Source organism: Phaseolus vulgaris, chromosome 2, assembly GCF_000499845.2.
Source record: "Phaseolus vulgaris cultivar G19833 chromosome 2, P. vulgaris v2.0, whole genome shotgun sequence".
In the NCBI taxonomy this organism is placed as follows: domain Eukaryota; kingdom Viridiplantae; phylum Streptophyta; class Magnoliopsida; order Fabales; family Fabaceae; genus Phaseolus; species Phaseolus vulgaris.
This window is the reverse complement of record NC_023758.2, coordinates 48,117,795-48,143,190: the sequence shown is the minus strand read 5'-3', so window position 1 is coordinate 48,143,190 and position 25,396 is coordinate 48,117,795. Positions and strand designations below refer to the sequence as shown.

The 25,396-nt window shown below is 28.4% G+C and overlaps 2 protein-coding genes across 4 annotated transcripts; one reads left to right on the top strand and one right to left on the bottom strand.

Moving 5' to 3' along the window:
* Positions 1-4,566: 4,566 nt before the first annotated feature.
* On the bottom strand, positions 4,567-6,146 carry LOC137812890 (protein SODIUM POTASSIUM ROOT DEFECTIVE 2-like). The gene is made up of 3 exons (XM_068615130.1): positions 5,496-6,146; positions 5,302-5,377; positions 4,567-4,875 (listed from the first exon to the last, which is right to left on the bottom strand). Exons 1-3 carry the CDS (start codon positions 5,688-5,690, stop codon positions 4,751-4,753), a joined length of 396 nt encoding a protein of 131 aa, XP_068471231.1. The 5' UTR covers positions 5,691-6,146; the 3' UTR covers positions 4,567-4,750.
* Positions 6,147-18,479: 12,333 nt separating this feature from the next.
* LOC137812889 (probable ADP-ribosylation factor GTPase-activating protein AGD14) lies at positions 18,480-25,060 on the top strand. Of its 3 annotated transcripts, none has more exons than XR_011081294.1 (15): positions 18,480-18,792; positions 19,218-19,324; positions 20,311-20,372; positions 20,812-20,899; positions 20,983-21,044; positions 21,115-21,208; positions 21,472-21,879; positions 22,282-22,597; positions 22,680-22,927; positions 23,015-23,179; positions 23,282-23,386; positions 23,493-23,576; positions 23,874-24,098; positions 24,187-24,232; positions 24,564-25,060. XR_011081294.1 is itself a non-coding variant. In XM_068615127.1 (15 exons), exons 2-15 carry the CDS (start codon positions 19,226-19,228, stop codon positions 24,700-24,702), a joined length of 2,079 nt encoding a protein of 692 aa, XP_068471228.1. In that variant the 5' UTR covers positions 18,480-18,792; positions 19,218-19,225; the 3' UTR covers positions 24,703-25,060. The 3 variants fall into 3 exon arrangements, 2 of the variants coding, with proteins under 2 accessions (XP_068471228.1, XP_068471230.1); XM_068615127.1 differs by having other exon boundaries at positions 23,936-24,098; XM_068615129.1 differs by lacking the exon at positions 20,311-20,372 and having other exon boundaries at positions 18,502-18,792; positions 23,936-24,098.
* The last annotated feature ends 336 nt before the right edge of the window (positions 25,061-25,396 follow it).

The following is a 25,396-nucleotide window of genomic DNA, read 5'->3' as shown; positions in this document are numbered from 1 at the left end:
CGGATTCTCTTTAAACACATAAACTATTAATTATATTTATATTTTTTTTATAAATACTTTCATATTAGGTATTATTATACATGATGAAAGTATCATTTTTGACCAAGAAGATAAAGAAGAAAACTCAACTTCTATTAAGGTCGATAAAATATTTCCTATTTAGATGGAGAAAATCTCTTATAAAGTAAAATTCTCTTTCAAATAGTTGCTTATGTTTTAATGCTGTAGTTTTGTATAAATTATTTCCAAAGATAAACACTTCCTTCGAACCTTCATTCTATAAACACAAAATTAACAAAAATAATAATTAAAATCTAAATAAATTCAAATTCAAAATAAAATAATAAATTTATTTATTCATTATTTATTATTGCAATCGAATAATCAATAAATAAAACTATCAAGTATAAAAAAAATTATACTTATCAACATCAAATTCTTTTTTAAAGAAAAAGATATTATATTATAAAAAATATATACTAAAAGTAAGAATATAACCTATACAGCATACAATTTAAGTATAATATAAAAATAATTAAAATCATGTTAAATAACTACAAAATAGCTAAAGTCAAACATGACTTGAGTTCAAATTATATTACACTAAAATTGTGTTATGTAATATAATTTGAATTAAAACTATCACTATATTTTAAAAAATTAGATTAAAATTAATAAAAATTATGTTAATAAAACACAACTTATTTTACCTTGAGTGATTTTATTTTAATATATTAAAAAAGGGTAATAAAATTAGTTTATTAAAAAATAAAAACATGCAAAAGGACAAGACTGTCCTGTAAAATTAAATTATCAACCTAAAAAAAACTGAAGCTGATGATTGTTCATGGTGAATAGCTAGGTTTTGCTTTCTGCGTGCAGGAAAAAAAAGTGCATAAAGCAGTGATTCTACATGCTATTGGTAAGTGTTTTAAACATCCCATTCTCTGCGCGTGAGAGCAACATTATCCAAAAATGTTATTATTTTATATTTTTATTATTTATTTTTGGTAACGTAGGGTTGAATATTATTTTCAATATTATAATGGAGTATTTTAATATTATAATGGAGTATTTTTAATATATTAAATATGATTAAATATTTTATTATTCATTTCAATAAATTTTAATATTTTTATAACATGTTTACTCTGTTTACTAAATTTGTAATTTTTTAATTATTATACTTGTAGTAAATTTTATAAATGACTTTGTTAATTTTTTTCTAGTTTTTTTATTTTATGTGGACTGGTCTGCAAATTCTAAATTACACTAGACAAACCAAATTTATTAACTCATAAGTTTTAAATGAGAAAACTTGTTGTAATCCACTTTTTAACTGTTAACTATAATCAATGGTATCACTCTATTTCTAATAAGTATTAATATTTACAAATCTACTTTGAAAAATCCTAACCTATTAAATAATTGAGTATATAATTAAAGTGTTCTTTATATAAGAAAATGATCAATTTATTTCTAAATTAAATTAATATGTGAAAAAATAAATATTTATTTTAATTTCTAAGTAGATATTAGGATTTCTATTAGTATATTTAATTTAGTCCCTTTTTCAAATTTGTAAAAATATTTTACCTTTAAATATATTCTTAATCTCTAAAATTTATATTATAAAAAAATAAATCATATAAAGAAAAAAATATATTTAACTTGTTATTTTATTATTAAATTATTTATATATTTAAATAATAAATTACATATATTATTTCAAAAAATTAGATTGACATTATTGTATTGAAGAACTAAATTTAGCATTTAATGCTGGTGAATGGAACCTTATCATGTACATAGTATCAAATATATATTTTAAATTTAAATTTCAGAGTCTTCATTACTTTTGTTTCAAGTTAGACTGGTCTAATGTTAAATTCATTATCCCAAATTTCATATTCAATGTCGAAGTAATAATGTATTTGACAGTTAATATTTTATAAAATAAATTAGAATTATTTTATGATAAATATATTGTTTATGAAAATTAAATGAATTGAATTTTATAAATTTTAATTATCTGAAATTAAATATTTTTTAAAAATATATAAAAATGTAAGAATTTGATTTTTTTTTATATTTTTAAAAAAGTTGAATAATAACTCTTTTTCAAATGCATAACTAACATTTGATTGTGATACTCAGTAACTATTTCTAACCAGAGAAGGAATAAGTTATTCAGAATAATTGCTTTTCATTTTCATTCCTTTTTTGTTTGTCTAAGAAAATATATTTTTAAAATTGTTTTTAGAATAACTTGATTTTATATATTAGAATATCACTTGACAGTATAGTAGTAAAGATATAATTTTTTTCCGTTGCAAATTTCACGACGTAAAATATTAAAGTATAAAAATAATTACATTATCATGCATGGTAACTATTCATGAATCAAATTCAAACCCCATTCCAAAGCAAAATAATAATTCAGAAAACTACAGAAAATAATATTTATATTGAAAACTACAGAAAATGTGAAATTCATTCTCTAAATTTATATAGGTAAAAAAAATTCATTATATATTTATTATCTCGGTAATATATATAATAAAAATAACCTATAAAATGGTTTAATGATTTTTTACTTAATTTTAAAAAAAGTAAGCTTAGAAATATTTTGGAATTGGATATGTTTTTATTTAAATATTGTGGAAAAATAACTTGTAAAAGGAGGTGGAATTGATACTTGTACACATATTACATAACACTAAGAATAATGAAGAAAATTATTAATAAAAAATAAATAAATTTATTTATCTTTTGTTTAACATAAGTTTTTTTATAAGTCATTTCATTGCCACGTTTCGTTTTGCTGTGGTTTGAGTAGATTTTGTTTGGGCCAGCCATCCCAGTAGATTTATTAATTGTTGTGTCTGATTTGACAATTCTCTAACTCTAGTCCCTTCATGCACCAATTCAAATCTAAATTATTTCTTTTTTTAATAAAATTTATATTTTGTTCTATTAAAAAATAATATCTTCAATGTCATTCTGCTCAATAAAATATATTATAAAATCTAATAATTGCATCATGTGTAAATATGCTAATGGGACCAATCTTTTGTCTGCAGTTGAAAATATAACTACAGAATCTTAACCTAGATTCAAAAATTAAATATGGAGATAATTTATAGTTCCAATTTTTTTTTAAAGTGCCATTAACTTTCTAAACATACTTTTTTTTTTCTAAATAAATGAGATATATCAAGCATAATCTCATTGAAAAAAATTGCTAAATATATTTAAAAAATGTAATTAAATAAAATAAGTAAGTTGTGTATGCTAAATAGGAATATTCCATTTATATCTCTATATATTAATTATGTATTCTATAATTTTAACATATTCTAATTAAACTTTTAGCGTAAACAGAGTAAGTAAAAATAGTTTCTAAAAATGTAGTGCTTATATTTTGTTGAATAAGAATTCAATAAAATGTAAAAGAAACGAATTTGAGACAAACATGTACCAGTGTAACATAACTACAGTGACGTCATTACTTTAAAAAAAGTGGTTTTATTTGGTAATAATGCTAAAAAAAGTACTGTTGATTGTGATGTGCAAATATTATATATAACCTTTATCAAAACAATCTTCATTTCACTTTTGGCATGTACTTTTTATGCTATCCTTTTCCATAAATTATTATTATTTAGGTAAGTTTGTATCCGTATTATTATGTGAAGAAATAATATATTACCTTATATTAAACCATTATTAATTTATATATTTGTGTGTATATATATATTATATATTCTACTTTTCCTTTTTTAATATAAATAACTTTTAATAAATCTTATTTCATTTTTTGACATTTTCCAAAAATGATATAATTAATTCATGTTTGTCCTTTATATATATATATATATATTTATTTTGACACACATAGATTAAGAAAAAAATGATTGATTTCGTTTTTCGATAATCTAACGAAAAAAAAAACTTTCTGTTCGGCCTTTTGGGTTCAGAAGTTTTGGGCCTGACCTAAGATCCACTATTCAGGCCCAATTTTGAATTAGATTAGAAAGGTGTTTTCCATTCGAACCAACTAATTAAAAATGACACGTTGGTTCTCAGTGTTTATATAGGTACTACATTAAGTTAGCAAAAGTTAATATAATTTTAAAATTAAATAATATTTGATTTACATTTAATTATTGTATAAACAGTTCATAATTAGACATGCAATCAATAATTAATTAAGATCACATAAGATGTGTTGACTAATGGTTACTATCTATATGAATGCATTATAAAAATTCAGAGTCTGTGTTGGCAATGGCATTATTTTGTTTGCTAATAGAGGCACGTCAAAATTAGTTTATTAATCTGCTTAAAAGCTAGCAGTGTTTCATGTCAAACTTCGATCATTGCTCTTACTTTAACTTTCTATCATATTATCAATCACATTCTTTTTTTTATTAATTTCAATTTGCATAATGTGTGATATGGGAACTAAATAAGAGAAAGAAAGAAAAATAAAATAAAATGAAGGAGAGAAGTCACAGTGATTTTGTTGGTTAAAAGTTGACAAAAGTGAAATTTTAGACATCATTGTAGTAAAACATTCAAGCATTTCTTTATTTTTCTTTTCTTTGCTGCAAGAGAATTGCTGGAACATTACACATGGTATTATTATGAATATTAATATATTATTATATCTGTATATTAATAACTAGAAAAATGAGTTTTTTGCAGAATCTGCAGAGGCTGATGGTGTTTTGTGCAGAATTTTTCCTCATGGAGAATTCCAAAGCTCTGCATTTTTAACCTTGGAAACACTCTGCAACACTTCCAAAGGAAGAATGTCGCCACTCACAACTACCATTTTGGTTTCCAGATCTACCTTGTATGAACTCACTCCTGTTGAGAAGCATAAAAAAAAGGCCATTATTAGAAATCTGAATTAGAATTTTGTTGAATGCACACACAATAACTCACAAACTGATTACTAAAATGAGATCAAAGAATGATAAAGTTGACTTTTTCAGAGATGGGTAGCAGTTTTCCCAAGGAGTAAAATAATATATCTTTTTGGGCAACCTCTGTTTTCATCATCCCTTCAATAATAACCAATAGGACTTGGTTCAGATGAATGGTTGAAAATTCTGTATTTGTTTGAATACTGTAATTACAGATTGTATAAGATGGAGAAATATTTCAAAAGTGTCAAAATGAATGATGCAGTGAAGAACATAAAGTGAAAATAAGTGAAGCTTTCTGAAAGAGTAGGTTACTTTTATATGAAATCTATACTCTAATAGTATGAAAAAATTGCTGTGTGTTCACCTTCCAGCTTTGAGATGTGCTTCTCAACTTTTTTTGCACAGCCATGGCAATGCATGGACACCCTCATTATCACTATCTGCAGATTCAGCAACAGGAAGATATCAATTAGCCCTACAAGCTATATAATGATAAGAACTATTTTGTTTTTGCAAAGTAACTTGAATGCAAAATGTTGAAGAAAAGAGAAGCCTCACCTTAGGTTTCAATTGAAAAGCCAAAGTCTGTTTTCCATCAACTAGATCCTTCAGTCTTACTTTGAGATCACTGCCACTGTCAATCAAAGGCTTGCTCTCAAACTCATCTTCAAATTCTGAGGAATTTACACAGAAGCAGGTGTTTGAACAAGAAGGAAGACAGAACTTGTCCAACATCCAACCAAGTTTTCCCATTTCAACTTTTTACTATTATGAGTCACACACACAATCAAATCTGAACCGAAAGCACTCTCTCCCTTGTTCAAGAATCAAACCAATTGCTTGAATGACACAAAATACAAAACTGCTAGCTTGTTATAGAGAGGAGGGAAAAACAAATGAGCCTAAGGTCAAATTTTATGGGGGAAACCAAAGTGCACAGAACCCAATGAATTTTATCCAAAATAATAATAGAAAATAGAGACTGTGCGATTGGAACTTGTCATGTGATGAACCACCAAACACTGACCAAACTAAAATCCACTAAAGACACAAGATACCAACCACTTGGTGTCATAAAAGGAGAAACATGATTAGAGAAGCGTCTCACTGACTGTTTAAGCAATGGAAGAAACAAATGCGTATCAAAAGAGGAGAAACATGATTCATGATCAAAGATGAGAGATAAGAAATGGTGCACAGTGATCACAGAAAGGGAAGTGGAAGTGAGAAACTTTATATGAGAGTGTGATGTGACTTAGCCCAAGCTGGAGAAAAGAATATGCATATACTATATGCACAATTATAGATCCATGTGGATAAGTGTTACATCCAAATTAATGAAGTATAAGCTTGGTAGAGAGGTCAAATATAAAGGAACAAAGTCCAGGCATATTTGGTAATACAACTGTTGCGCAATTTGAACACTAAAGACAAGAAATCGCATGGCAATAGGCATAATATGGAATTGTTTTAAGTTTTGAGCATTACATAGCAACACTGTTGAAAATCCCACATCGACTAGAGATTAGAGTATTTTATAGAGTATATAAGTAGATGCAATCCTCACCTCATAAGCCGATTTTATAAGGTTGAGTTAAACTTAAAGTCAGATATAATATGATATCAGAGTCATTTCGAGTCTATCATAATAATTGTTTGTTGAACTTATCAGACCACCCGCTATCGGGTCGTTATTGGACCTCAGATAATATGTTGTCCCACACACGAGTTATCACTCTCGGTGTGAGAAAGGTGCAAACCTCATATCATAAGTCGATTTTATGAGGTTGAATTAGGTTTAAAGTTTACTTCTTAATATATATTATATAATTGGATTAAATATGATTGATTGAGAGGCATGCATGCTTAATTAACATTCTAAACTTTGTCAGGAGATAATTTTATATCCATGAGTGCAAAGGGTAAAAACTGATATAGAATAAGTTAGTCTGATCGATTGAGACATGAATGAAGCTGAACATGTTGACGTATTTGTCTATACCTTGAATATAATAGTGCAAAATGGGACAGAGTATTGCATTATTGGATATGAGCTGAGAGTGAATTATTGTGTTAAATAAAGGGTCCTTTATATCTACAGGTTGGTCCATGTGACAGTGGATCCTTTCAAAAGTGGAGCATATTGAGGAATTTTACAAGGCTAAGCGCAAAGACACACTGGTAAGGAGCTTGTGTCAGTCACATGAGCTTAATTTGCTTCTTTAACAATCATAGTTGAGTGAGGGAGGGAGTTATACATTTGTGTGGTGCTTTTTATGTACTATGAAAAGTTAACACTTAACACTATACACTAAACAAATAAGAATAGGAAGTCTGTCATGGTTGTTTTATGCACAAAATGGAGGGAAAAAAACTCAAAACAACGCAACACACATTTGATAGTCTTGTCTTTGAAACAAAATTAGTCTTCCACTAACGGGTTAAAACAGATATGTTGGTTCTAAAGAACAAATTATGACTTAATCAACTTATAAAGTCATGTTTGCACCCACTTATATATTATAAAATGTTTTAATTATCAAGACTAATAAATTCTTGCAAGCTCTAAAATTATATTTTAAATCTAATTCAATTTTATAAAATCGGCTTATAAAGTGATGTTTGTTTTCAGTTATATATTATGAAATATTTTTATAAATACGTCAGAGAGTTGAAAACAAGCGTAGATTCGGAGATTATCTATATAGATCAATCTTTCCGACTGTTACTGAATCCACGGACAGACAAAAGACAACCTGATATACTGAAACATCTTAGTAGTCAAAGAAAAAAAAGTGATTCTCGTAATAACAACAAACGAAATAAGAACAACCTAAACTTTAACTATGAAAATGAGATCGTGAGTTGCTTATGAAATTTGCTTAGTAAGACCCAAGCATTGCAGTGAGTGCATTACTTTGCATGGAACAATCCTTGAAATATAACACAGTAGTGTGTTATATTATATCCCCTAATTGGTTGACTATAACACAGGAATCCACTATGGACTCGTCAACATGCACGATTATGTGAAAGCAACGTTATTATACAAATAATTATGAGAAACAGGGTCTTTGAATATATTATAGTTGTTAGAACTATAGTGAAAACTATATATGTTTGCATCTAAACCTTACCCAAGCCCATGTAAGTTCACCTAACGCTGGCTCTATAGAAAGCAAACTATTTAAATTGTAAGTGAAAGGAGGAGCAGGTTGTAGTGGTTGATTGCTTTTGTAAACTGATTACCATATTAAATGGAGCTTCTTAACGTGATTTGTTTGTAATGAAATGACTAGTTTAAAGGGATTATTTTCTTACATGCAAACATTATGTATATGTGGTTTGAACCATCTAGCTAATACTATTTAAATTAATAATATTCACTAAAAGGTTAAGATGTCAAAAGACCATTAAATTTTTTGACATTTTCTGGATCATTCGACCTGACCTATTAGTACAACGACTAAAAAATTATAAATTAATTCAATCATAAAAATCTATTAGATTCAAAATTTTGTAAACAAATATAAAAACAAACTAGGAAGGTTCAATACAAATCCTAGTAAGATCCAAAATAAAAAGTTGAAGATGAATTCTGAATTATGTGATTAATAATAAAGTTTGAAATTAGAAAATAAACTTATAAATAATAAAGTTCAAACAAACAAAAAATAGTAAATTCTGAAGTGAAAACTACAATAAACTAGCTAGAAAAAGAGTGAAGAAAAGAAAGAAAACAAAAACCTAAAAATTAGTTGAAATTATATTAGTGAAAGTCCTTAATAACATGCTTTAAAACGAAATATACTAAGATAATTAGTGACTAAGGGGCTGAAGCATATTACAAAGTGAACTTTAAGCTTAACTCAACTCTATAAAACCGGTTCAATGGGGTGAGGTTTGCACCCATTTATATATTATGAAATGTTCTTATCTCTAGTCGATGTGAGATCTCCAACAAAACAAGCTATCATTAGGATATTTGAATTAAATAAGTTAATTTAATATTTTAGAATATGTGACGTTCTTAAATGGAATTAAGAGAAATGTGGATTGTGAATAGTTTATTTTCCAATAAGTAATAAAGAAATGAGTGTTGTGTTAGGTGATTAATGATGGTATGATTGGAACATGTGCATCTGGAATGTGGGGGTGAGAAGGGTTGTTTATTGGTGAGCCACCGACTAACCGACTAAACCTGTTCGTCACTACTTACGGTTCTCTTAAATTCGCAGTTCCACCATTGTAGAATGTACTCACCTCAACAAGCAAAACCCGCCCTTCACGCTACCAGTGCTATAGAATCTTTATATGTCAGAATAAACATATTCATATGCTAAATTCATTTTAAATATCATTATATATATAAATAGAGAGTTGATAATTTAATACTGTCGGCATATTAATATTAAATCATTTAAATGTGTTTTATTGAACTGTAAAAGGAAACGTGTTTACTGGTTTCCAAATATTTGTGTTTTAGGATGTGAGATTTAATTTCGTGTCGTGGGAGATATGAATTTTGATATTAATATTTCTATAATATTTATATAATAAATTGATGAATCCTCTATTTTAAAAAATATTTATTGTATTTTTTTTTATCATTTTAACACGATTCTAACTCAATTTTAAAAAAATATTAATTTTTAAAAATTTTAAATTTATTACATAAATTTTTATTATGACTATAAAAATTAAAAAACAAATTTTTTTGAACCAATCATGAGAAACATCTTTTTGCTAAAAAAATTGAAAACATATTTATACGCATAAATCTTTATTGTCAATTTATATAATTCATAAATAGATCTGTTTTCGTATTCTACATTTTAAAGATTATATCAGTGTCCGTGTTGTATCGTATCAGTGTGTGAGTGTCTATGTTATATAAGTTTTAGATACTTTCTAAAAAATAAATAAATTTCTTTGATTTTGAAGAGCATAAATAATAATAATTCATTTTTATTTAAATTACAATATTTTTCACCTAGTTAAATATTAATGAAATTAGAAATTGATATTTAGAAATAAAGTAAACTTGTTAACTAATCATAAAAATATTTTAAAATAAATTTAATTAAAAATTATCATATCACAAAAAAAATTATGTCCAACTATTTTTCCCCTAAAAGGGTATTATTTGGAATATGTAAAAATTAGATATTGTCTTCACAAACACAGGTGAAATATGTAAAAAAGATACGGGTGAAATAATTGAATTTTGAAATTCTGAAAGAAAATATTTGATTGACATTAAAAAATAAAATACATTTATTTGATAAATTATTATAATAATATAATAATATTTTAAATTAAAATATTACTTAATTTATGTATTAAGTGTATGTTTATTATCGTGTATGATGTCAATATATCACCACCTTCTTATAATATATCTTTCAATATTTTATTTGTAATCTATTTTTTCTGTTTGATGAAATTTCATTATCGCCTATAAATGATGAATCAAAATATTTGGTGAAACCAATATGACATTTCATTTAATAATAAATAAAGATTTAAGATTTGTCGAAATATACTTTGCTAACATTCTTAATTCAGTGATAAAAAAATATAATGAATTTTGAATAAAATCTTGGTGGTGGTAAATATCACTCCTAGAAAAATCTAAAATTAATTAATATTCTAATAGATTATATATATATATATATATTTATTTATTACTTTTCTTTTTAATTGTCAGCTTTTTAACAAAATAGTATTCCTTTTTTTATTATTTTAAAAATTTTATGCAGGTGTGGAATGATTTTAAACCGTAGTGAGTCTTGGACAGATTAAGTATTTTAAAAGTATAGTAATTTTTTAGACCATATATTTTGAGCTATTTTTTATCCCTATGTGATCTATTAAAGTTGAAACAAAAAAACAACAAATGACGTACCATAAACAACTAGTGTCCAAAGTATTGCAGAAGTACAGAAATACTCGTAAGGGGTTAAAGGACGTTAGCTTTTTCATTTAAATCAACGGTGTGTAAAAAGTGATTTAATTTATTTTTTATGCATACCCAATTTATAACTCCACAAACGACTTCTCTAAAAATGTAACACACGAAACACATATTTATATATTATATAAATTAATTATAAAAATTTACGTTTATAACTATATTTTAGATTTTGTTTGAAAGAAAAAATGTTTTTTTTATGATTTATTCAAAAGGATTTATTCTTTATTTTTTATAATTATAATAAAAATTTATATAATAAGTTTAAATTTTTAAAAAATTATTACTTTTTTCTTAAAAATTATTAAAAATTTAATAAATATTTTTTAAATAAGACACTTCACTAATAAGTATTATACGAGCTGTTCAATATATATGTCTGATACAAACACGTCACTTAAAAGTAGTATTTGAACCTCATAAAACTAAACAAATATAAGATATATGTTATTCTTCAAAATTATGTTCAATAAAACAATTAAAACAAACGGGTGATTATACATCATTTACCTTTAAAATGGTCTTCAATTCAATTCATATATATATATTTGAAATTAGAACTAATCCCAAGATATTAAGAGAAATAAAATAACTTTTCATATGAGATAACTATGGGCTAAACAAAAAAAAAATCTTAAAAACATCAGTGTTCTCTGTATCTAATACCAAACTTTTACCTTGGAATGAAACGGAATTATTACTAGGTGAAGTTTTACCCTCCATTTGCAACGAACCACGAATACTAATGAATATCACTTTACTGAAAACGCGGAAAAGTTTCTGATGTACGAGCAACATACGTCAAATATAACTTGTTTGTTTCAACACACAACATTTGTATCTTTCAGATTTTTGTACAAATAATCAATCCTTCAGAAAGTACTGCGTTAAAGGGGGGCCGAAAATTGTACTTCATTATAAACACATTTCAACCACCAAACGTTAATCAATACTCCGTTTTGAAGCAAATATTAAGTCTAGAAAAAAATTATATCTGATAACCAATAATACTGATTAATAATTGTTATGTGATGAATTTAAATATAAATATATATAATAAAAAAATAAATTTATGATTAAATGATATATAAAAAATTAAAATAATAGTATTGAGAGTTGTTATGTGATTGTATAAAAAAATATGAATTGTCAATATATCATTACTGTAGGTCTCAATCTTCGGTGGATGTGGGGGTGTATCAACAACTAGATACCTAAATCAGTAATCGGTAATTGAAAAATAATAATAAATGTTATTAAATGTATATTTGTGTCTTAATTGAATAGTGGACTATAAGGTCGACACTCGTACTATATTTGTAGAACACATATCAGTGAAGTGTTCAATTTATGACAATTCTAACATGTTCTAATACAATTTTAAAAAGAATAAATACATTATTTTTTTCAAACTCAAATTTATTGTATAAAATTTTATTATGATTATAAAAGTAAGAAACAAATATTTTGAACCATCTGTCTTTACTATTTACTATGTTACAATATGCATTTATATAAGAAGAATCCATTTACTATTTACTATGTTACAATATGCATTTATATAAGAAGAATCGAAGATACAATGAAGTAGGTAACATTTACAGGAAATAAAAATATAAGAAACCATAATGAGTTAAGTTTCTTCGATAAATTAAAATCAATTTTTGGACTTAAGCTTTTGGAGAAATTAGGTAAGAAAAACGTTATAGAAGCCAAATGTTGATTTTATCTCATGAGATAAGTTGAGTTACTCTTCTTACTTTGTAAGTGCGGGTAGAAAAACTTTGTCCAAACAAGTTAAGAATGCCTGGAGTTAAACTTTCAATAAGCTATGAGTTCTAGAAATCCTTTCGTTTTTAGCAGTTGTATACTCTGAATTAGAAGCAAACAAATTATCACATTAAACAGATAGTATTATCCGTCTTTGAAAAATACTTCAATGTTATGAGTAACCTGTCATTTAATATCAAATCAGCAACTACAATGACAATAACTTTTCTTCAGCATATATATGTGAATTCTCGTACCAAAATATCATATTCATACGCTAAAGATATCCTTACAAGAACTGGATCACAAATGTGCAAAACCAGGCAAAGAATTGGAAATCTTATTGATATTCACTTATATCTCAGGGGTAAATCAGATTGGTTACAATCCTAGAAATAGGATGAAAATTACAGAAGAAAATTGTCAATTCCAAGGATTAGAAAGAACCATAGCTTCACTACATAACACGGACACATAAATACGTATAATATTTAAAATGTAGGATACGGGGACATGAATCTATATATTATATAATTATGAATTATATAAATTGACAATAAAGATCTATGTGTACAAGTATGTTTCAGTTTTTTTTAACAGACAAAAATGTTTCTCAATATTGGTTCAAAATTATTTGTTCCTTATTTTTATAATTATAATAAAAATATATACAATTAGTTAAATTTTTTTTAAAATTAATGTATTTCTTTTTTTTAAAATTATATTAGAACGGTACTATAATTGTTAGAAATTCCATCAATATTTTTTAAATTGGATACTTCATCGAAACGTGTTTTACAAGCGTCATACGAGTATCGATAATCAATACGTATGTGTAATACAGACATACTATTTAAGAGACGTGTATATGAGAATTTTTCGTACTATGTGTCTCACCCTTTATATTTTGTTATTCTACCCCCTTTCTTCTCTCTAATAATTTCAGTCGCACTAATTACCTGTCACCAAATAGTAATAGAAACTGACTCGTTAACTTCATAGTCAGTAGCAAATGGTTCAGCTCCTACCCTTTATGTTCAATCCATTTTTAATTTGGAGAATTGCTATTTACTAACCATACTCCCCCACCAAGCTCAACCTTTTATACAATTTCTGTTTGGCTCCTGTCAACATAGTAAGTCTACTGTTAACCATTACAGTCTAGTCATCCCCTTGTCAACGACTAAAAATATAACTTATTCATAATCAATATTTGCACATAGTTGTGTATTATTAACCTCTTTCTTACAATATTCACCCTCAAAATGTATACCTCAAAACACTATTTTATTTTATGTTCACAAAAACAAATATAAACACTATTTTACAAAAAATAAATCTTGGTTTCATATAAACAATCTCAAAATAATAAAATGAAGTTTTTCTTTGAAAAGGTATATTCAAATTCTTAAACTGACTTAATATACTGTAAAAAACAGATAATTAGATCACAAAAGAAACTGAAACAAAAGTTTTGGAGACACACCTTCCCAAAATTTCTTGAACCAAGTTGAGACTGAGGAGCATATCCTTCAAGTGACATATGTGCTAGGAGAATGATCATAACAGCACCATAAGGTAAGCCCTAGTTGCATACCTACAGATTAAGTGGTCAATATTAAACGAAGAGCCAACAGAATTATAAGTTTTCTTTGGAAAACCTATTCGATGATTTTGAACTTCTCTGGCCAGGTTTTTATATAACACTAAAGTTTGGTCTAATAGTGGCTTGCAGTTGAACTAGTTAACAAAATAGAACGTTTGTGTAAAAGCACCATACAACTCTCACAAAAGCTGTTGCAGTTGCTACGATGAGAAGAAAATTTAAAGTTACCAATTTGAGATGGAACGGTGAATTACCAAATTTATTTCTGGTATGTGAGATTTCCAGCAACCTTTTTTAAATTTCAAGCCAGAAAAAAGGACAAATATGCAATAATAGGCCTTAAAAAAGGACAAGTATGCAATAATAGGATATTTTGAATACATTTTCAGATGAGAGAGTGGAGAAAGAATTACTGGAAATAAGCAGCAAGACAACTTCTAACATCTAATTTGGGCTCATCAAGACCGTTCAATTCATCATCACTTACGTTTATAACGAGGATACAAAATGTTAAAAATTATTAAAATAATAATAATAATAATTTAGTGTTTAAAATGGAACAAAGTATATACAATAAAAAATAAATTATAAAATGATATTGGGTCGAGAATAAAAACATAAAATGAATGCACAATAATATTTTATCACATTTAATGTAAGTATAGACGATACTAATATTTGTTTTTCCGGTAGTAGTGTGTTTAATGATGACAATTTAATCACATTTAATGTTTTATCACGTAGTGTCTTTAACGGCAATGTTAAGTTCAATTATTGTTGGAAATTGTACATCGACTAAAAATTAAAACATGTTATAGTTTTTAAGTGAATGCAAATCTCAAATAATAAAATAGAATCATAGAAAAAGGAAAAGAAAAAAAAATAAAAAGGAAGTTCTATGAAATGGTTTAGGGTTTATTATTCTGGGTGTTTGGATTAGTGATAGTGCGTTTCTACTATTCAACAAATTCGAAAATTTATGTTCCACCTGTGTGTCTGCTTATATACTCGGTAGACTAAGACGCGCTTCCAGAAGTGTGGTATCATTGTTTCCCTTTTTTTTTTATATATATTTATTGTGTTAGTACTTCCAGTGCATTTATATTTTTTGCATGATAAGTTTTCAAACTTCCAGTTCATAAATAAATGTGTATTCCATATGATTAAACTATTTTATAATAATTTAGCTAACTAAAATAGTCTATTTACTTCTTTATCTACAATCTAATTTACAAGTTATAAATAGTAAATTATTATTTAATGTTTATTAACAATCAGTTTATAAGTTTTTGCAAAGTAGACTAATAAAACATTAAATTAAATAAAATTTATAAATAATTAATATTAAAATTAGTAAAATTTACATTCATAGTATTATACTTAATTGAGTAACAATATAAAAATGTTATAATTAACTATTATTTTTTCCATAAATTATAATATTTCATTAAAAAAAATTAAAATTATCTACAAATAATTACTCACGGTAATATTATCATACAAATTATCATCCACAAGTAATAAATTTAACATTATATATAGATTATGACTAACGAATTTTTATCTATCAATAAATTTTATAGTACATAAAATATTATTTACTAAAAAATTATTATTATTATTATTAATAATATTATTCACGGATATATATTTATACTTAAATATGTATATGTAGATAATACTACCTAATAATATTATTAATATTATTCACGAATATATATTTATACTTAAATATGTATATGTAGATAATACTACCAATCTATATTCGTAGATAATAATAATAATACTATTAATAAATATAAATATTTTTATTAATATTATTATTAAAAAGTTAAAATTCACAGTCAAACTATTAGATTTTTGTTGAGAGTACGTCTTACTTGAATTTCAAAATCAACTCATGGCTCTAAATTTTTTTGAAAACCCTTATGGGACATATGGACCAGGATTGAAAGGAAGTTTCAAAACTTTACTTGAGTTTAGGACGAGGAATATCACAAGTTGTGTACGTACGAACAACTCCATCAGATATTTTTGTGTGTAATTTGATAACAATTAGGAATTTTTAGTTTTTTTTTATAAAAATTTTCGTGTTAGGCATCATTATGCAACTTGACATCTCAGCTAAGCTGACACCTCAAGTAACAACAATCATCTGCCATCACATGAAAAAAAAGAATATTATTAAAAAAAGAAAAAAAGAAAGAAAATACAAAAATATGGGGTGCGTCATATTATTTACATAATATTTTGCAATCATACCACTCTCTAAGAACTCTCTATACAACGTACATAATATTGCTCTTAGAGCTATAAATTCCCCCACAATATTTAGAAAAATTGTAAAAAAATTAGACAATTCAACTAAGAAGTTCCTTGATGACAAGCAACTGAGAAAATATACAATTGAACATTGGAGCTATGTAGGGACCAATATAAGAAAAATCAGCCATCCATAAAATAAATTCAAACTCTTACTCTTATATGTTATCATATATCATTTAGGAATCGAAATTAATCACAAATTATAATATTATTTTTTTAAAATATTATGATCTCAAACTGTCTGTTCGTTTCTAGGCGGAGAATGGTGAAGAAAATTAAAATGCAGGAAAAGTTAGAAAAAAAATATGTATGAAAACGCGAAGAATAAGGCAATTTTTTCGTTTAAAACTTTCTCTTCCTTTGTGAAGAGATTTGCCGAAAAGTGAATTTATATTGATTTTGATTTAAAAAATTAATAAACTACATACTGGTTATATATATATATATATATATAAATTATATTTTAATATATATATATATATTACATTTATAATTTCTTTATTAATTATTAAAATTATTCTGTATATTATAATAAAATAAATAATAAATAAAATTGTAATTAATTATTAATACGTATTTTTTTTAATTTATTTTAATTCTAATATATATTCTAAATTCTTTTATATTAAATTATTTTATAATTTTTAAAAAAATTATTATTTATCAAATTTGTAAACTTATATTTTATACATTTAAAAAACTTTCACAATACCATATCAATCACAAACTTCAATAAACTTTTCTCACAAATCTATTATAACATACTCCAATCCAAACAACTTCACTTTCCTATCAAATCATTTCAAATCCACTCCCTCAAATCTTCTCCCCCAATCCCAACACACCCTTAAAGAGTAGGAGGTGCTAAAAAATATTTGGATCCAGTGATTTTGAGGTGCTTTTACGGATGGAAGAGTGAGGGACATTCATTTTTCATTATTCTCTCATAAAGGAATTGAAGATGATGTCCACATAAAACCTAAGCAATTTTCTTACATACTCTTTCACATGCTACTCATAAGATGAGACATTGTAAAAAAAAAATACTAGAAAAATACTGGGACATTAAATCATTATCACTTTTGTGTTATTCAAGAAAGAATCGATTATCATATACTTAAAATCGATTTTAATATTTTGTTGTATTATTTAAAGAATCAATTCTCATTTTAAAAATTACATCAATTTATCTAAAAAAAATATTTGATTATATTATTAATAACAACATATAATAATAATAATTATTTTTCATAAATTATAATATATTTAATAATATTATTTAAATTTAATAAAAAACAAATTTGTATTATATTTTTAAATTTTTTGAATATTTTAATTGTTTATTTTAGGTAACAATTTCCAATTTTAACATATATTAATAATTTTTATCCAAAAATCCCAAAAACAATGTTTTGATTACAATAAACAAAAATTAACAAATAAATAAATCATATTTTTAATTAAATATAATGGTAATTTCTTTATCTATCATAATATTATTTTTATTACAATTTTTAATTTTTCGACACTGTTACGTAAAAATAATTATTCAACAATATAGAAAATAATATTTTAGATACAATGATTAATTAATGTAATCACGTTATATTTAGATACATACCAATATAACTTCGAACCTTTAGCCACCCACAAAAATATTCAAACATAATTTCAAAATCAATTTTACTATCCAAACTGTATGCCAAGGAAATGTCTGTAGTAGATGAAGCCAGAATTTTTTTTCTAGATCTTTTCTTCTTGTCATATCACTTGTGTTAATTTTTTTGCTTTTCTTTTGTAGTGCTTATTACTACTTAGAAAAAGAAGAGGGAGTAATATAATAGTCAAGCATGGTATAGAATCTAGAGTCCTCATGTACGACCAAAACTGGAGACTGTCCTAATAAATTAGAATGAGACCGTAAAATAAAATGAACCCATATACAGCTGGAGCCTGTCCTAAAATATTTCAAGAAACATAATGAACCTTTCTTTCCGATCAATCCTTCCTTTTTCCTCTCCGTTTCTTCTCTTTTCTTGCTCTTTTCCCAATTCTCTCAATTCTGTTCAAACTTGTAACTGATTTCTCAATTCACAAAGATCTCTCTCTCTTACTCCTTTGAGCGCTGTAAGGTGCTGAAGTTGAAGACTCAACTGATTCTTCTTCTGCAGCAAATTCAGGTCACTGCTTCTCATTTCATTCACTTATTTTTTTCTCTCTTCTTCCTTTCTCTTTATTCATTTTTTAGGGTTTTCAAACACTTTTCACTTCACAAGCTTCCTCACTTCAGCGCTTTGCTCTTCTAGGCCACTCCTTCATTCTCAGATCTACCGTTTTTGCATTATCGTTTGTTTTTCGTCCTCTTTACACTCTCCGCCGTTCGGTTGCTGTGAAAATTGTTGCCTAAGGAATGGAATGTTCTAGATTATTGTTTTCGTTTTTGTTCTGGAACATTCTAGACGCGTCTACGGCGGATGATCGTGATTTTGGATGAAAGCATGACAAGTTTTTTAGTTTGTTGCTTTGGAGCAATCTGAATTTGCTTAATTGGATTTTGTTTATTTTCGCGTGTAATTAATGTTTATGTTGTATATGCTGTGAACAGAAGTGAAGATGGCTAGTCGACTGAAGGAGGATGAGAAAAATGAACGAATAATTCGAGGACTTCTTAAACTCGCTCCGAATCGAAGATGTATTAACTGTAACAGTATGGTAGGTTTTTTCCTCCCTCTCTTGATAATTAATCTTGTTCTGAAATTACGGACTGAGTTATTTTTAGGTGCTCTTTGTGCTAGTGAATTTTCCTACTATGTACCATTGAATGTATACAACATCAGTTTAAAACATTCAAATTGTAGTTAAGGCGAGGGACATTGATATGTTCTACCTTCAATGTAATGTAAGTAATGACCTCTGTTAATTTTCAATGTCTGTGTGGAATTATGGTACGTTTGAAATTGAGTTAGTGGCCCTAGGTCATTAATGTTAGATTGACCTGGACTTTGTTATCATGGGAAAGTTGCTTTAAATAGATTTTTAGTTAATGGAAGCAAAATGGTCTGACAGAAGGAATGAACTGCAGCAATGAATTGTAGGTTTGTTTAACTTTCTGCAAATCATTGCACACGTTACAGTATGGTGGAGAAAACATGAGAGTAAAAAATTTTTTCTTTCTGCAGAACAACTGTTACAGATGCATGCATTTGCCGTGCAATTTCTAGTTTTATTTGAAAATGCTATAGTGGATGGCCCAAATTGTTTGATTTATCTGGCGTATGAAATGCCAATAATACGGAGTAGTCTTTCACTTAACTTTCTACCGTCAATTATTGAATTTTATAGTTGAGTTAGATGCTTTAATCTTTTTAAGTGAGCTTTTATTCAGGTAATAATGTTTGCATTCTTTTATTTTCAATTATTAATCAAGGAACTTTCAAATAAGTTATAAGCTTGTTTTGCTGCAAGCTTTCGTTATTATTGATTATAGGCAAGTTTTTACAAAATATGCGTGTCAATAATAATTATAAACAAGTTTTGGAAAATAGAAGAGACGTGATAAGATTTTGTCTAAGATCATGCTTGTAGCCCATTAAAATTATTGTGATTATAGCAGCGTGCGGTACCTATCTTGTTGAATTTGATGTTAATATTTGAGAAAAGTTGGTTTCATTGAATCCCTTTTCTTTCTCCGTTGTTAGGGACCACAATATGTGTGCACAAATTTCTGGACGTTTGTATGCACTAACTGTAGCGGAATACAGTAAGTACTTGCAACCTTTTTGCTTATAGGGTTGTCAAAATGTATTGTGTTTGAGGATTGTTTAGTAGATCTTGTCTAAGATGCTTTGCAAACCCACTGTACTGACGACTAATAATGGTCTGTTTAATGGACTGGGGTTTTGCCATATGTGCCTTTAGTTTACAGCCTTTCTATATGTTTTCCTCTTGATATTTCTTCTACTCCACTAACAATGAAGCTGGAAATCTCTGTATATATACATAATGTTTTTTATTGTTCTCTCTGTGGATTGTTGTTTTTGATGGATTGTAGTTGGTAAATTGTACACCTACAAAAGTCTCATTTTTCCTTGGCAGTTTTATCCAAACTGTAATTTATTTAAATATTCTGCTGTAGAAGAGTTAGGACAATGTTGATTCAGTTTCCTTTCTTCTCAACTGCTTTTTCTTTTAATTTCTAGCCGAGAATTTACACATAGGGTAAAATCAATTTCAATGGCCAAATTTACTGCACAAGAAGTTGGTTCACTTCAAGAAGGTGGAAATCAGGTGTGAATGTGTTTTTGTGATAAAGCTTGTAGTCTCATGTTACACTTTCTTATGTGGTTTTTGATCATATCCAATGTTTGCAGCGTGCAAAAGAAATCTATTTTAAAGAATGGGACCCACAACATCATTCTCTTCCCGATAGCAGGTAAACATTTGCTTGTTAACTCTTGTGTTAATTGCAGACTGCAGTATTCTGATTTGCTTTCTGGTTCCAGCCATGTTGGCAGGCTCCGGGATTTCATCAAACACGTTTATGTGGATAGAAGATTCAGTGGTGAGAGGACCAATGATAAACCTCCAAGAGTAAAGGTGTGCTAAAGCGTTTGTTTTCTTCTTTGGATTTACCATTTAAAATAAATACAAAATAGTTTATCACGACTCATGAGTTCAATTCGACCTATGATATCTATTACCATTTTATAGTAATACTGATAAATGGTCCCGTGCTGCTGTGTTAAAGCCATGTTGGATCTGAAAAAATATTTCTTTGTATCAGACACATATGACACATGCTGTTAGTGTTCCACGTTGTGTCTGTGCTTTAATGATTTAACTAGTACATTGTTATACAGGGCGACAAGGATGATTTCTATGAAAACAAGAGAACAGATACATATCAGGGTGGACCTAAAAGCCCTGCATATGAGGACCGTTTCAGCGATAGGTCTAGTCCTGGTGGAAGAAGTCCTGGATATGATCAAGAAAATGGGCAATATGGTGATTACAGAATAAGTCCTAGTCGTCCCGCTATAATCAATGACTGGCGTCGAGAAGAACGGTTTGGGGATGGACGAAAATATGAAGATCAGAGAATATCTGATGGAAATCATAAGGGGGAAAGCCATTCTCCTGATTCTTCCAGCCCCCCTGTGGTCCGACCTGTTAGAGAAATCTTGGGTGAAAATGTAGTACCTCTTCGAATAAGTGAACCACCCAAAACAAACAGTGGACAGGCTGCTAATGGCTCAACACTCACACAGGTAAAGTTATTACTGATGATCTTTCATATGCTCCAAGGATTTGTGTTGGGAGTTAGGACAGTTGGGATGGTTATAATGGTTAGTTTGTATAAGGGGTTAGAGGGGTCTGTGAGGTAAATAAACAGCAGGACAGGAGGATGGAAAGGAATTTGATTTAGGTCAATATCTTTTCTTATAAAAAAAATGTGCAATGCTCTGTAAGGATAAAAAAGTAACATGAAAGTGAAAATAAGAATGATATCTACATGTTCATTTTTTGTTGTCTTATTAATATATGTATGGGATGTGATTTGGTATTTACTTTTTTTACTATGAATTTTGTGGGATGACCTCCCCCTTGTAAGTTTCTCAAAATTGATTTTCTACAAAAAAAATTATCATAATTGATTATTGTAATTGCAGAGAACTTCATCTTCCAGTACCTTAGCATCCAGCCATGTTACCCAGACAGAAGTTAAGCCGGAGACTATTAAGAGCCTTATTGATTTTGATGATGATCCTGAACCATCTGATGCTCCAGCAATTTCTCAAGCCCAGCAAACTGCTGTTGCTCAACTCGGGATGCCTGTAAATTCCAATGATAATAATTGGGCCTCTTTTGATTTTGCTCCTGAGGCAAAAACACCTCAGGGTCCTTCAAACGTAAATCCACTTGAATCCGTTCTGACACAATTGACTGTACCGGTATATGTACCTTCTCAGGTCTCTCAATCCCAAGGTGATTCCCATGTTGCAACACCTATTCCTGGGAGTTACTGACAAGATTGTTAACATTCTACAATTCTTCTTTTCTCCTGCAGGACCTTTGACGGGATCAACTCTTACTGCTACTGCTGCTGGAGGTACAATTGCTAGCAGCTTCTCAACATTCCCCAGTACTGGTGCTTCAGTAACATCTTTTGAAGTGACGACGGCATCAGCTCTCAATAATGCAGGACAATGGACTACTTTGCAGTATGAGCAACAACAACCTTTGTTCACTGCTGCTGCTAGTCAGCCTTCTATTCAACAAGCCACACCACCAGTTGGGGCAGCTTTGAATAATCAGGTTTGTCTTATTTTGTGTGATTGTCTCAAATGTTCTCTCATAATTCAGACGTGGTATTTGTTTACCTTTCTGGGAAATTTCTTGCAGCCCTGGGTTGTACCTTCTGTACCATCGGTTCAAGGGCATCCAAGCACATCAATACCCCATGCATCACACCTTGTCCCAAAGCCTGCAAATGATGCTATGTCCAGTGTTGCTTTACAACCTTCTGCAGTTGACATGAAACCAAGGGGAAGAAGTGAGCTTCCTGAGGTATTCTTCACTCCATATTTTACTTCATGAAACATCTATGTTATGCAGATGATTTTGTTTATCTATGCGTTTATCTTAGGGAAGTAGTTGTGATTTGTGCAGGATCTATTCGCAGTAAAATATCCATCCTTCCCTGCTCCAGTCCCAGGTTGGCAAATGGGTCTACCACCTAACATGGGTATCTCAATTCAATATAATAATGCAGTGGTATTGTTACAATTCAATTTATTTGGTTTCAATTCTATCTTAAACTTTTTCTACTGGCTAGTACAACAGTATGATGCATATCTCAAATTTCTTCCCATTGTTACAGCCCATGCCAGGTTTTCCACAAGCATCAAAGTCAATAAATCCATTTGACGTCAGTAACAATCCTACTCCAGTTCAAGTCCCAACAGTATGTGACTTTCATTGATATACTAGTGCTTAATGTTCGTAGTGATACAGTATATTCTATTGATCCTATTTTATGTAGGTCGTATGTGAGTATTGTATTAAACCAATTATATTTAACATTGTTGATTTGGGATATTGGCTCTTCTAGTTTCACGTGGTTTGAGTCCTCTATTGAATTATTAACTCATGTATTGTTTTCATCATTAATTGCATTACTATCTGAGTTTGCATCTCTCTTAGAGTTGCTCATATATTTTGTCTTAATTTTCTTTCTCTGTTCATCTGGCTTTGCATTAAGTCAATTCACCAATTAATTGCTCATACGGGTGATGCACTTTGGTTGGTGTTCCTCGGTTGCAGTTTCCTTCCATGTCATCTCTACAAGGTGCTCTACCTAGTGTAACACCTTCAGCTACAATCCACCCTTCAAATATGGGTAATTCATCTCTTGCCTGGAATCCGTCATCCTATGTATTTGTGCCGCCTCCTCAAGCACAAACTAATGCACCCGTAATGAGACCAGGTACTCCTATTACTATTTCTGCAATCAGCTACTCCATGTAATGCAATTTTGCCCTTTACCTATATCCTTAACCATGTTAAAATCTCAGGGGTGTATATGGGGCAACAAATGGCCACTAACATGCCAATGCCAAGGTAACTAATTATTCTCCAGTCTTTTTAATATTTACCTTTTGCATGTGCTGTTGTTAGTTAGTTATTTATTTTCACTTGGAAAAATCTTTTGGTCCTATCATTCGTACAATGTCTCGTGTTGGAATAAAAAAGTCAACCCTGTATTCATCAATAGCCACTCATACTATAGCATAGCATCATATTTCATCGGCTTATAGCCTGTTTCTTGAGTGGGCTGCTGTAAGTGTTAGGTGTGATTACTGAGAACTGAGTTTTATTTGTTATTTGTGAAGTAAAATGTGCAAGGATAATTTATTGGTTTGCCCCTTAAGATTTATGACTGAATATGTAGGCATCAAGGATTTGGGAAGTTTGCGACTGAGGGAACTGCTTTTGGCTTCTCAAATCCAGATCAGCAGCTGAGTGATAGTAGGTTGTCAACTGCTGTTACCCCAAACACTTTCCAGTCAAGAGGAAACCCTTTCGGATGATCTTAAGTTTTTGTCTGCTGCTCTTTAAGCTATGCATCAACTTGTTGCACCCTGTACAAACGTGGTTGAAGTTTCTGTCGTTTTCAGTCAAAGCGAAACACTCGAGCATATTGAAGTATTTAAGATTAGTGACCACAGGCCCGTGGATCAGATAAAAAAAATTGCACCGGGCCTTGTAAATGTTTATTCTTATAGGAAAGATACAAGCACACTTTTGGAGATAGAGCTGCTCCTAATATCAATTTTCAGATTTTCCTGTATTGTATTATTTTGTAGTTACATAAATTTTGTAAGGCCGTTCTATTCGTTGAGGTACGTGAAATCTCCCTGTTAAATAATTTGTCAAGTTTGAGTTCTATGCCTATCTGTTTATTGAAATTGTCATATGTGGTTGCTGTTGATTTTTTCTTTTTCATTATACTGCTTACGTTTTACATTATCCCTACAGTTCCAGAGTCGTCATTTGATGTTTATTTATTAGAAATTAGTGGCAATAACAATAAAGTCATTTGTCATTCAGTGAATTCGACTATAGTTAAAGGTCACTTTAGTTAAAATAAATTGAAAATATACAGATTTTTAGAATGTTGTTCTACTACAAATGATCACATTTGATAATTTTATTTGATTTTTGTAATAATTATTTTATGCGATCTTTGAGGCTTAGCTTACTAATATTAAGATAAAGAAAATT

Coding starts and splice junctions, on each gene's coding strand:
- LOC137812890 (XM_068615130.1), bottom strand. CDS start 5,690: ATGGGAAAACTTGGTTGGATGTTGGACAAGTTCTGTCTTCCTTCTTGT. Junction 5,378..5,495: donor CTTTTCAATTGAAACCTAAG/GTGAGGCTTCTC, acceptor CTGAATCTGCAG/ATAGTGATAATGAGGGTGTC. Junction 4,876..5,301: donor GCACATCTCAAAGCTGGAAG/GTGAACACACAG, acceptor GCTTCTCAACAG/GAGTGAGTTCATACAAGGTA.
- LOC137812889 (XM_068615127.1), top strand. CDS start 19,226: ATGGCTAGTCGACTGAAGGAGGATGAGAAAAATGAACGAATAATTCGA. Junction 21,209..21,471: donor ATAAACCTCCAAGAGTAAAG/GTGTGCTAAAGC, acceptor ATTGTTATACAG/GGCGACAAGGATGATTTCTA. Junction 21,880..22,281: donor ATGGCTCAACACTCACACAG/GTAAAGTTATTA, acceptor TTGTAATTGCAG/AGAACTTCATCTTCCAGTAC.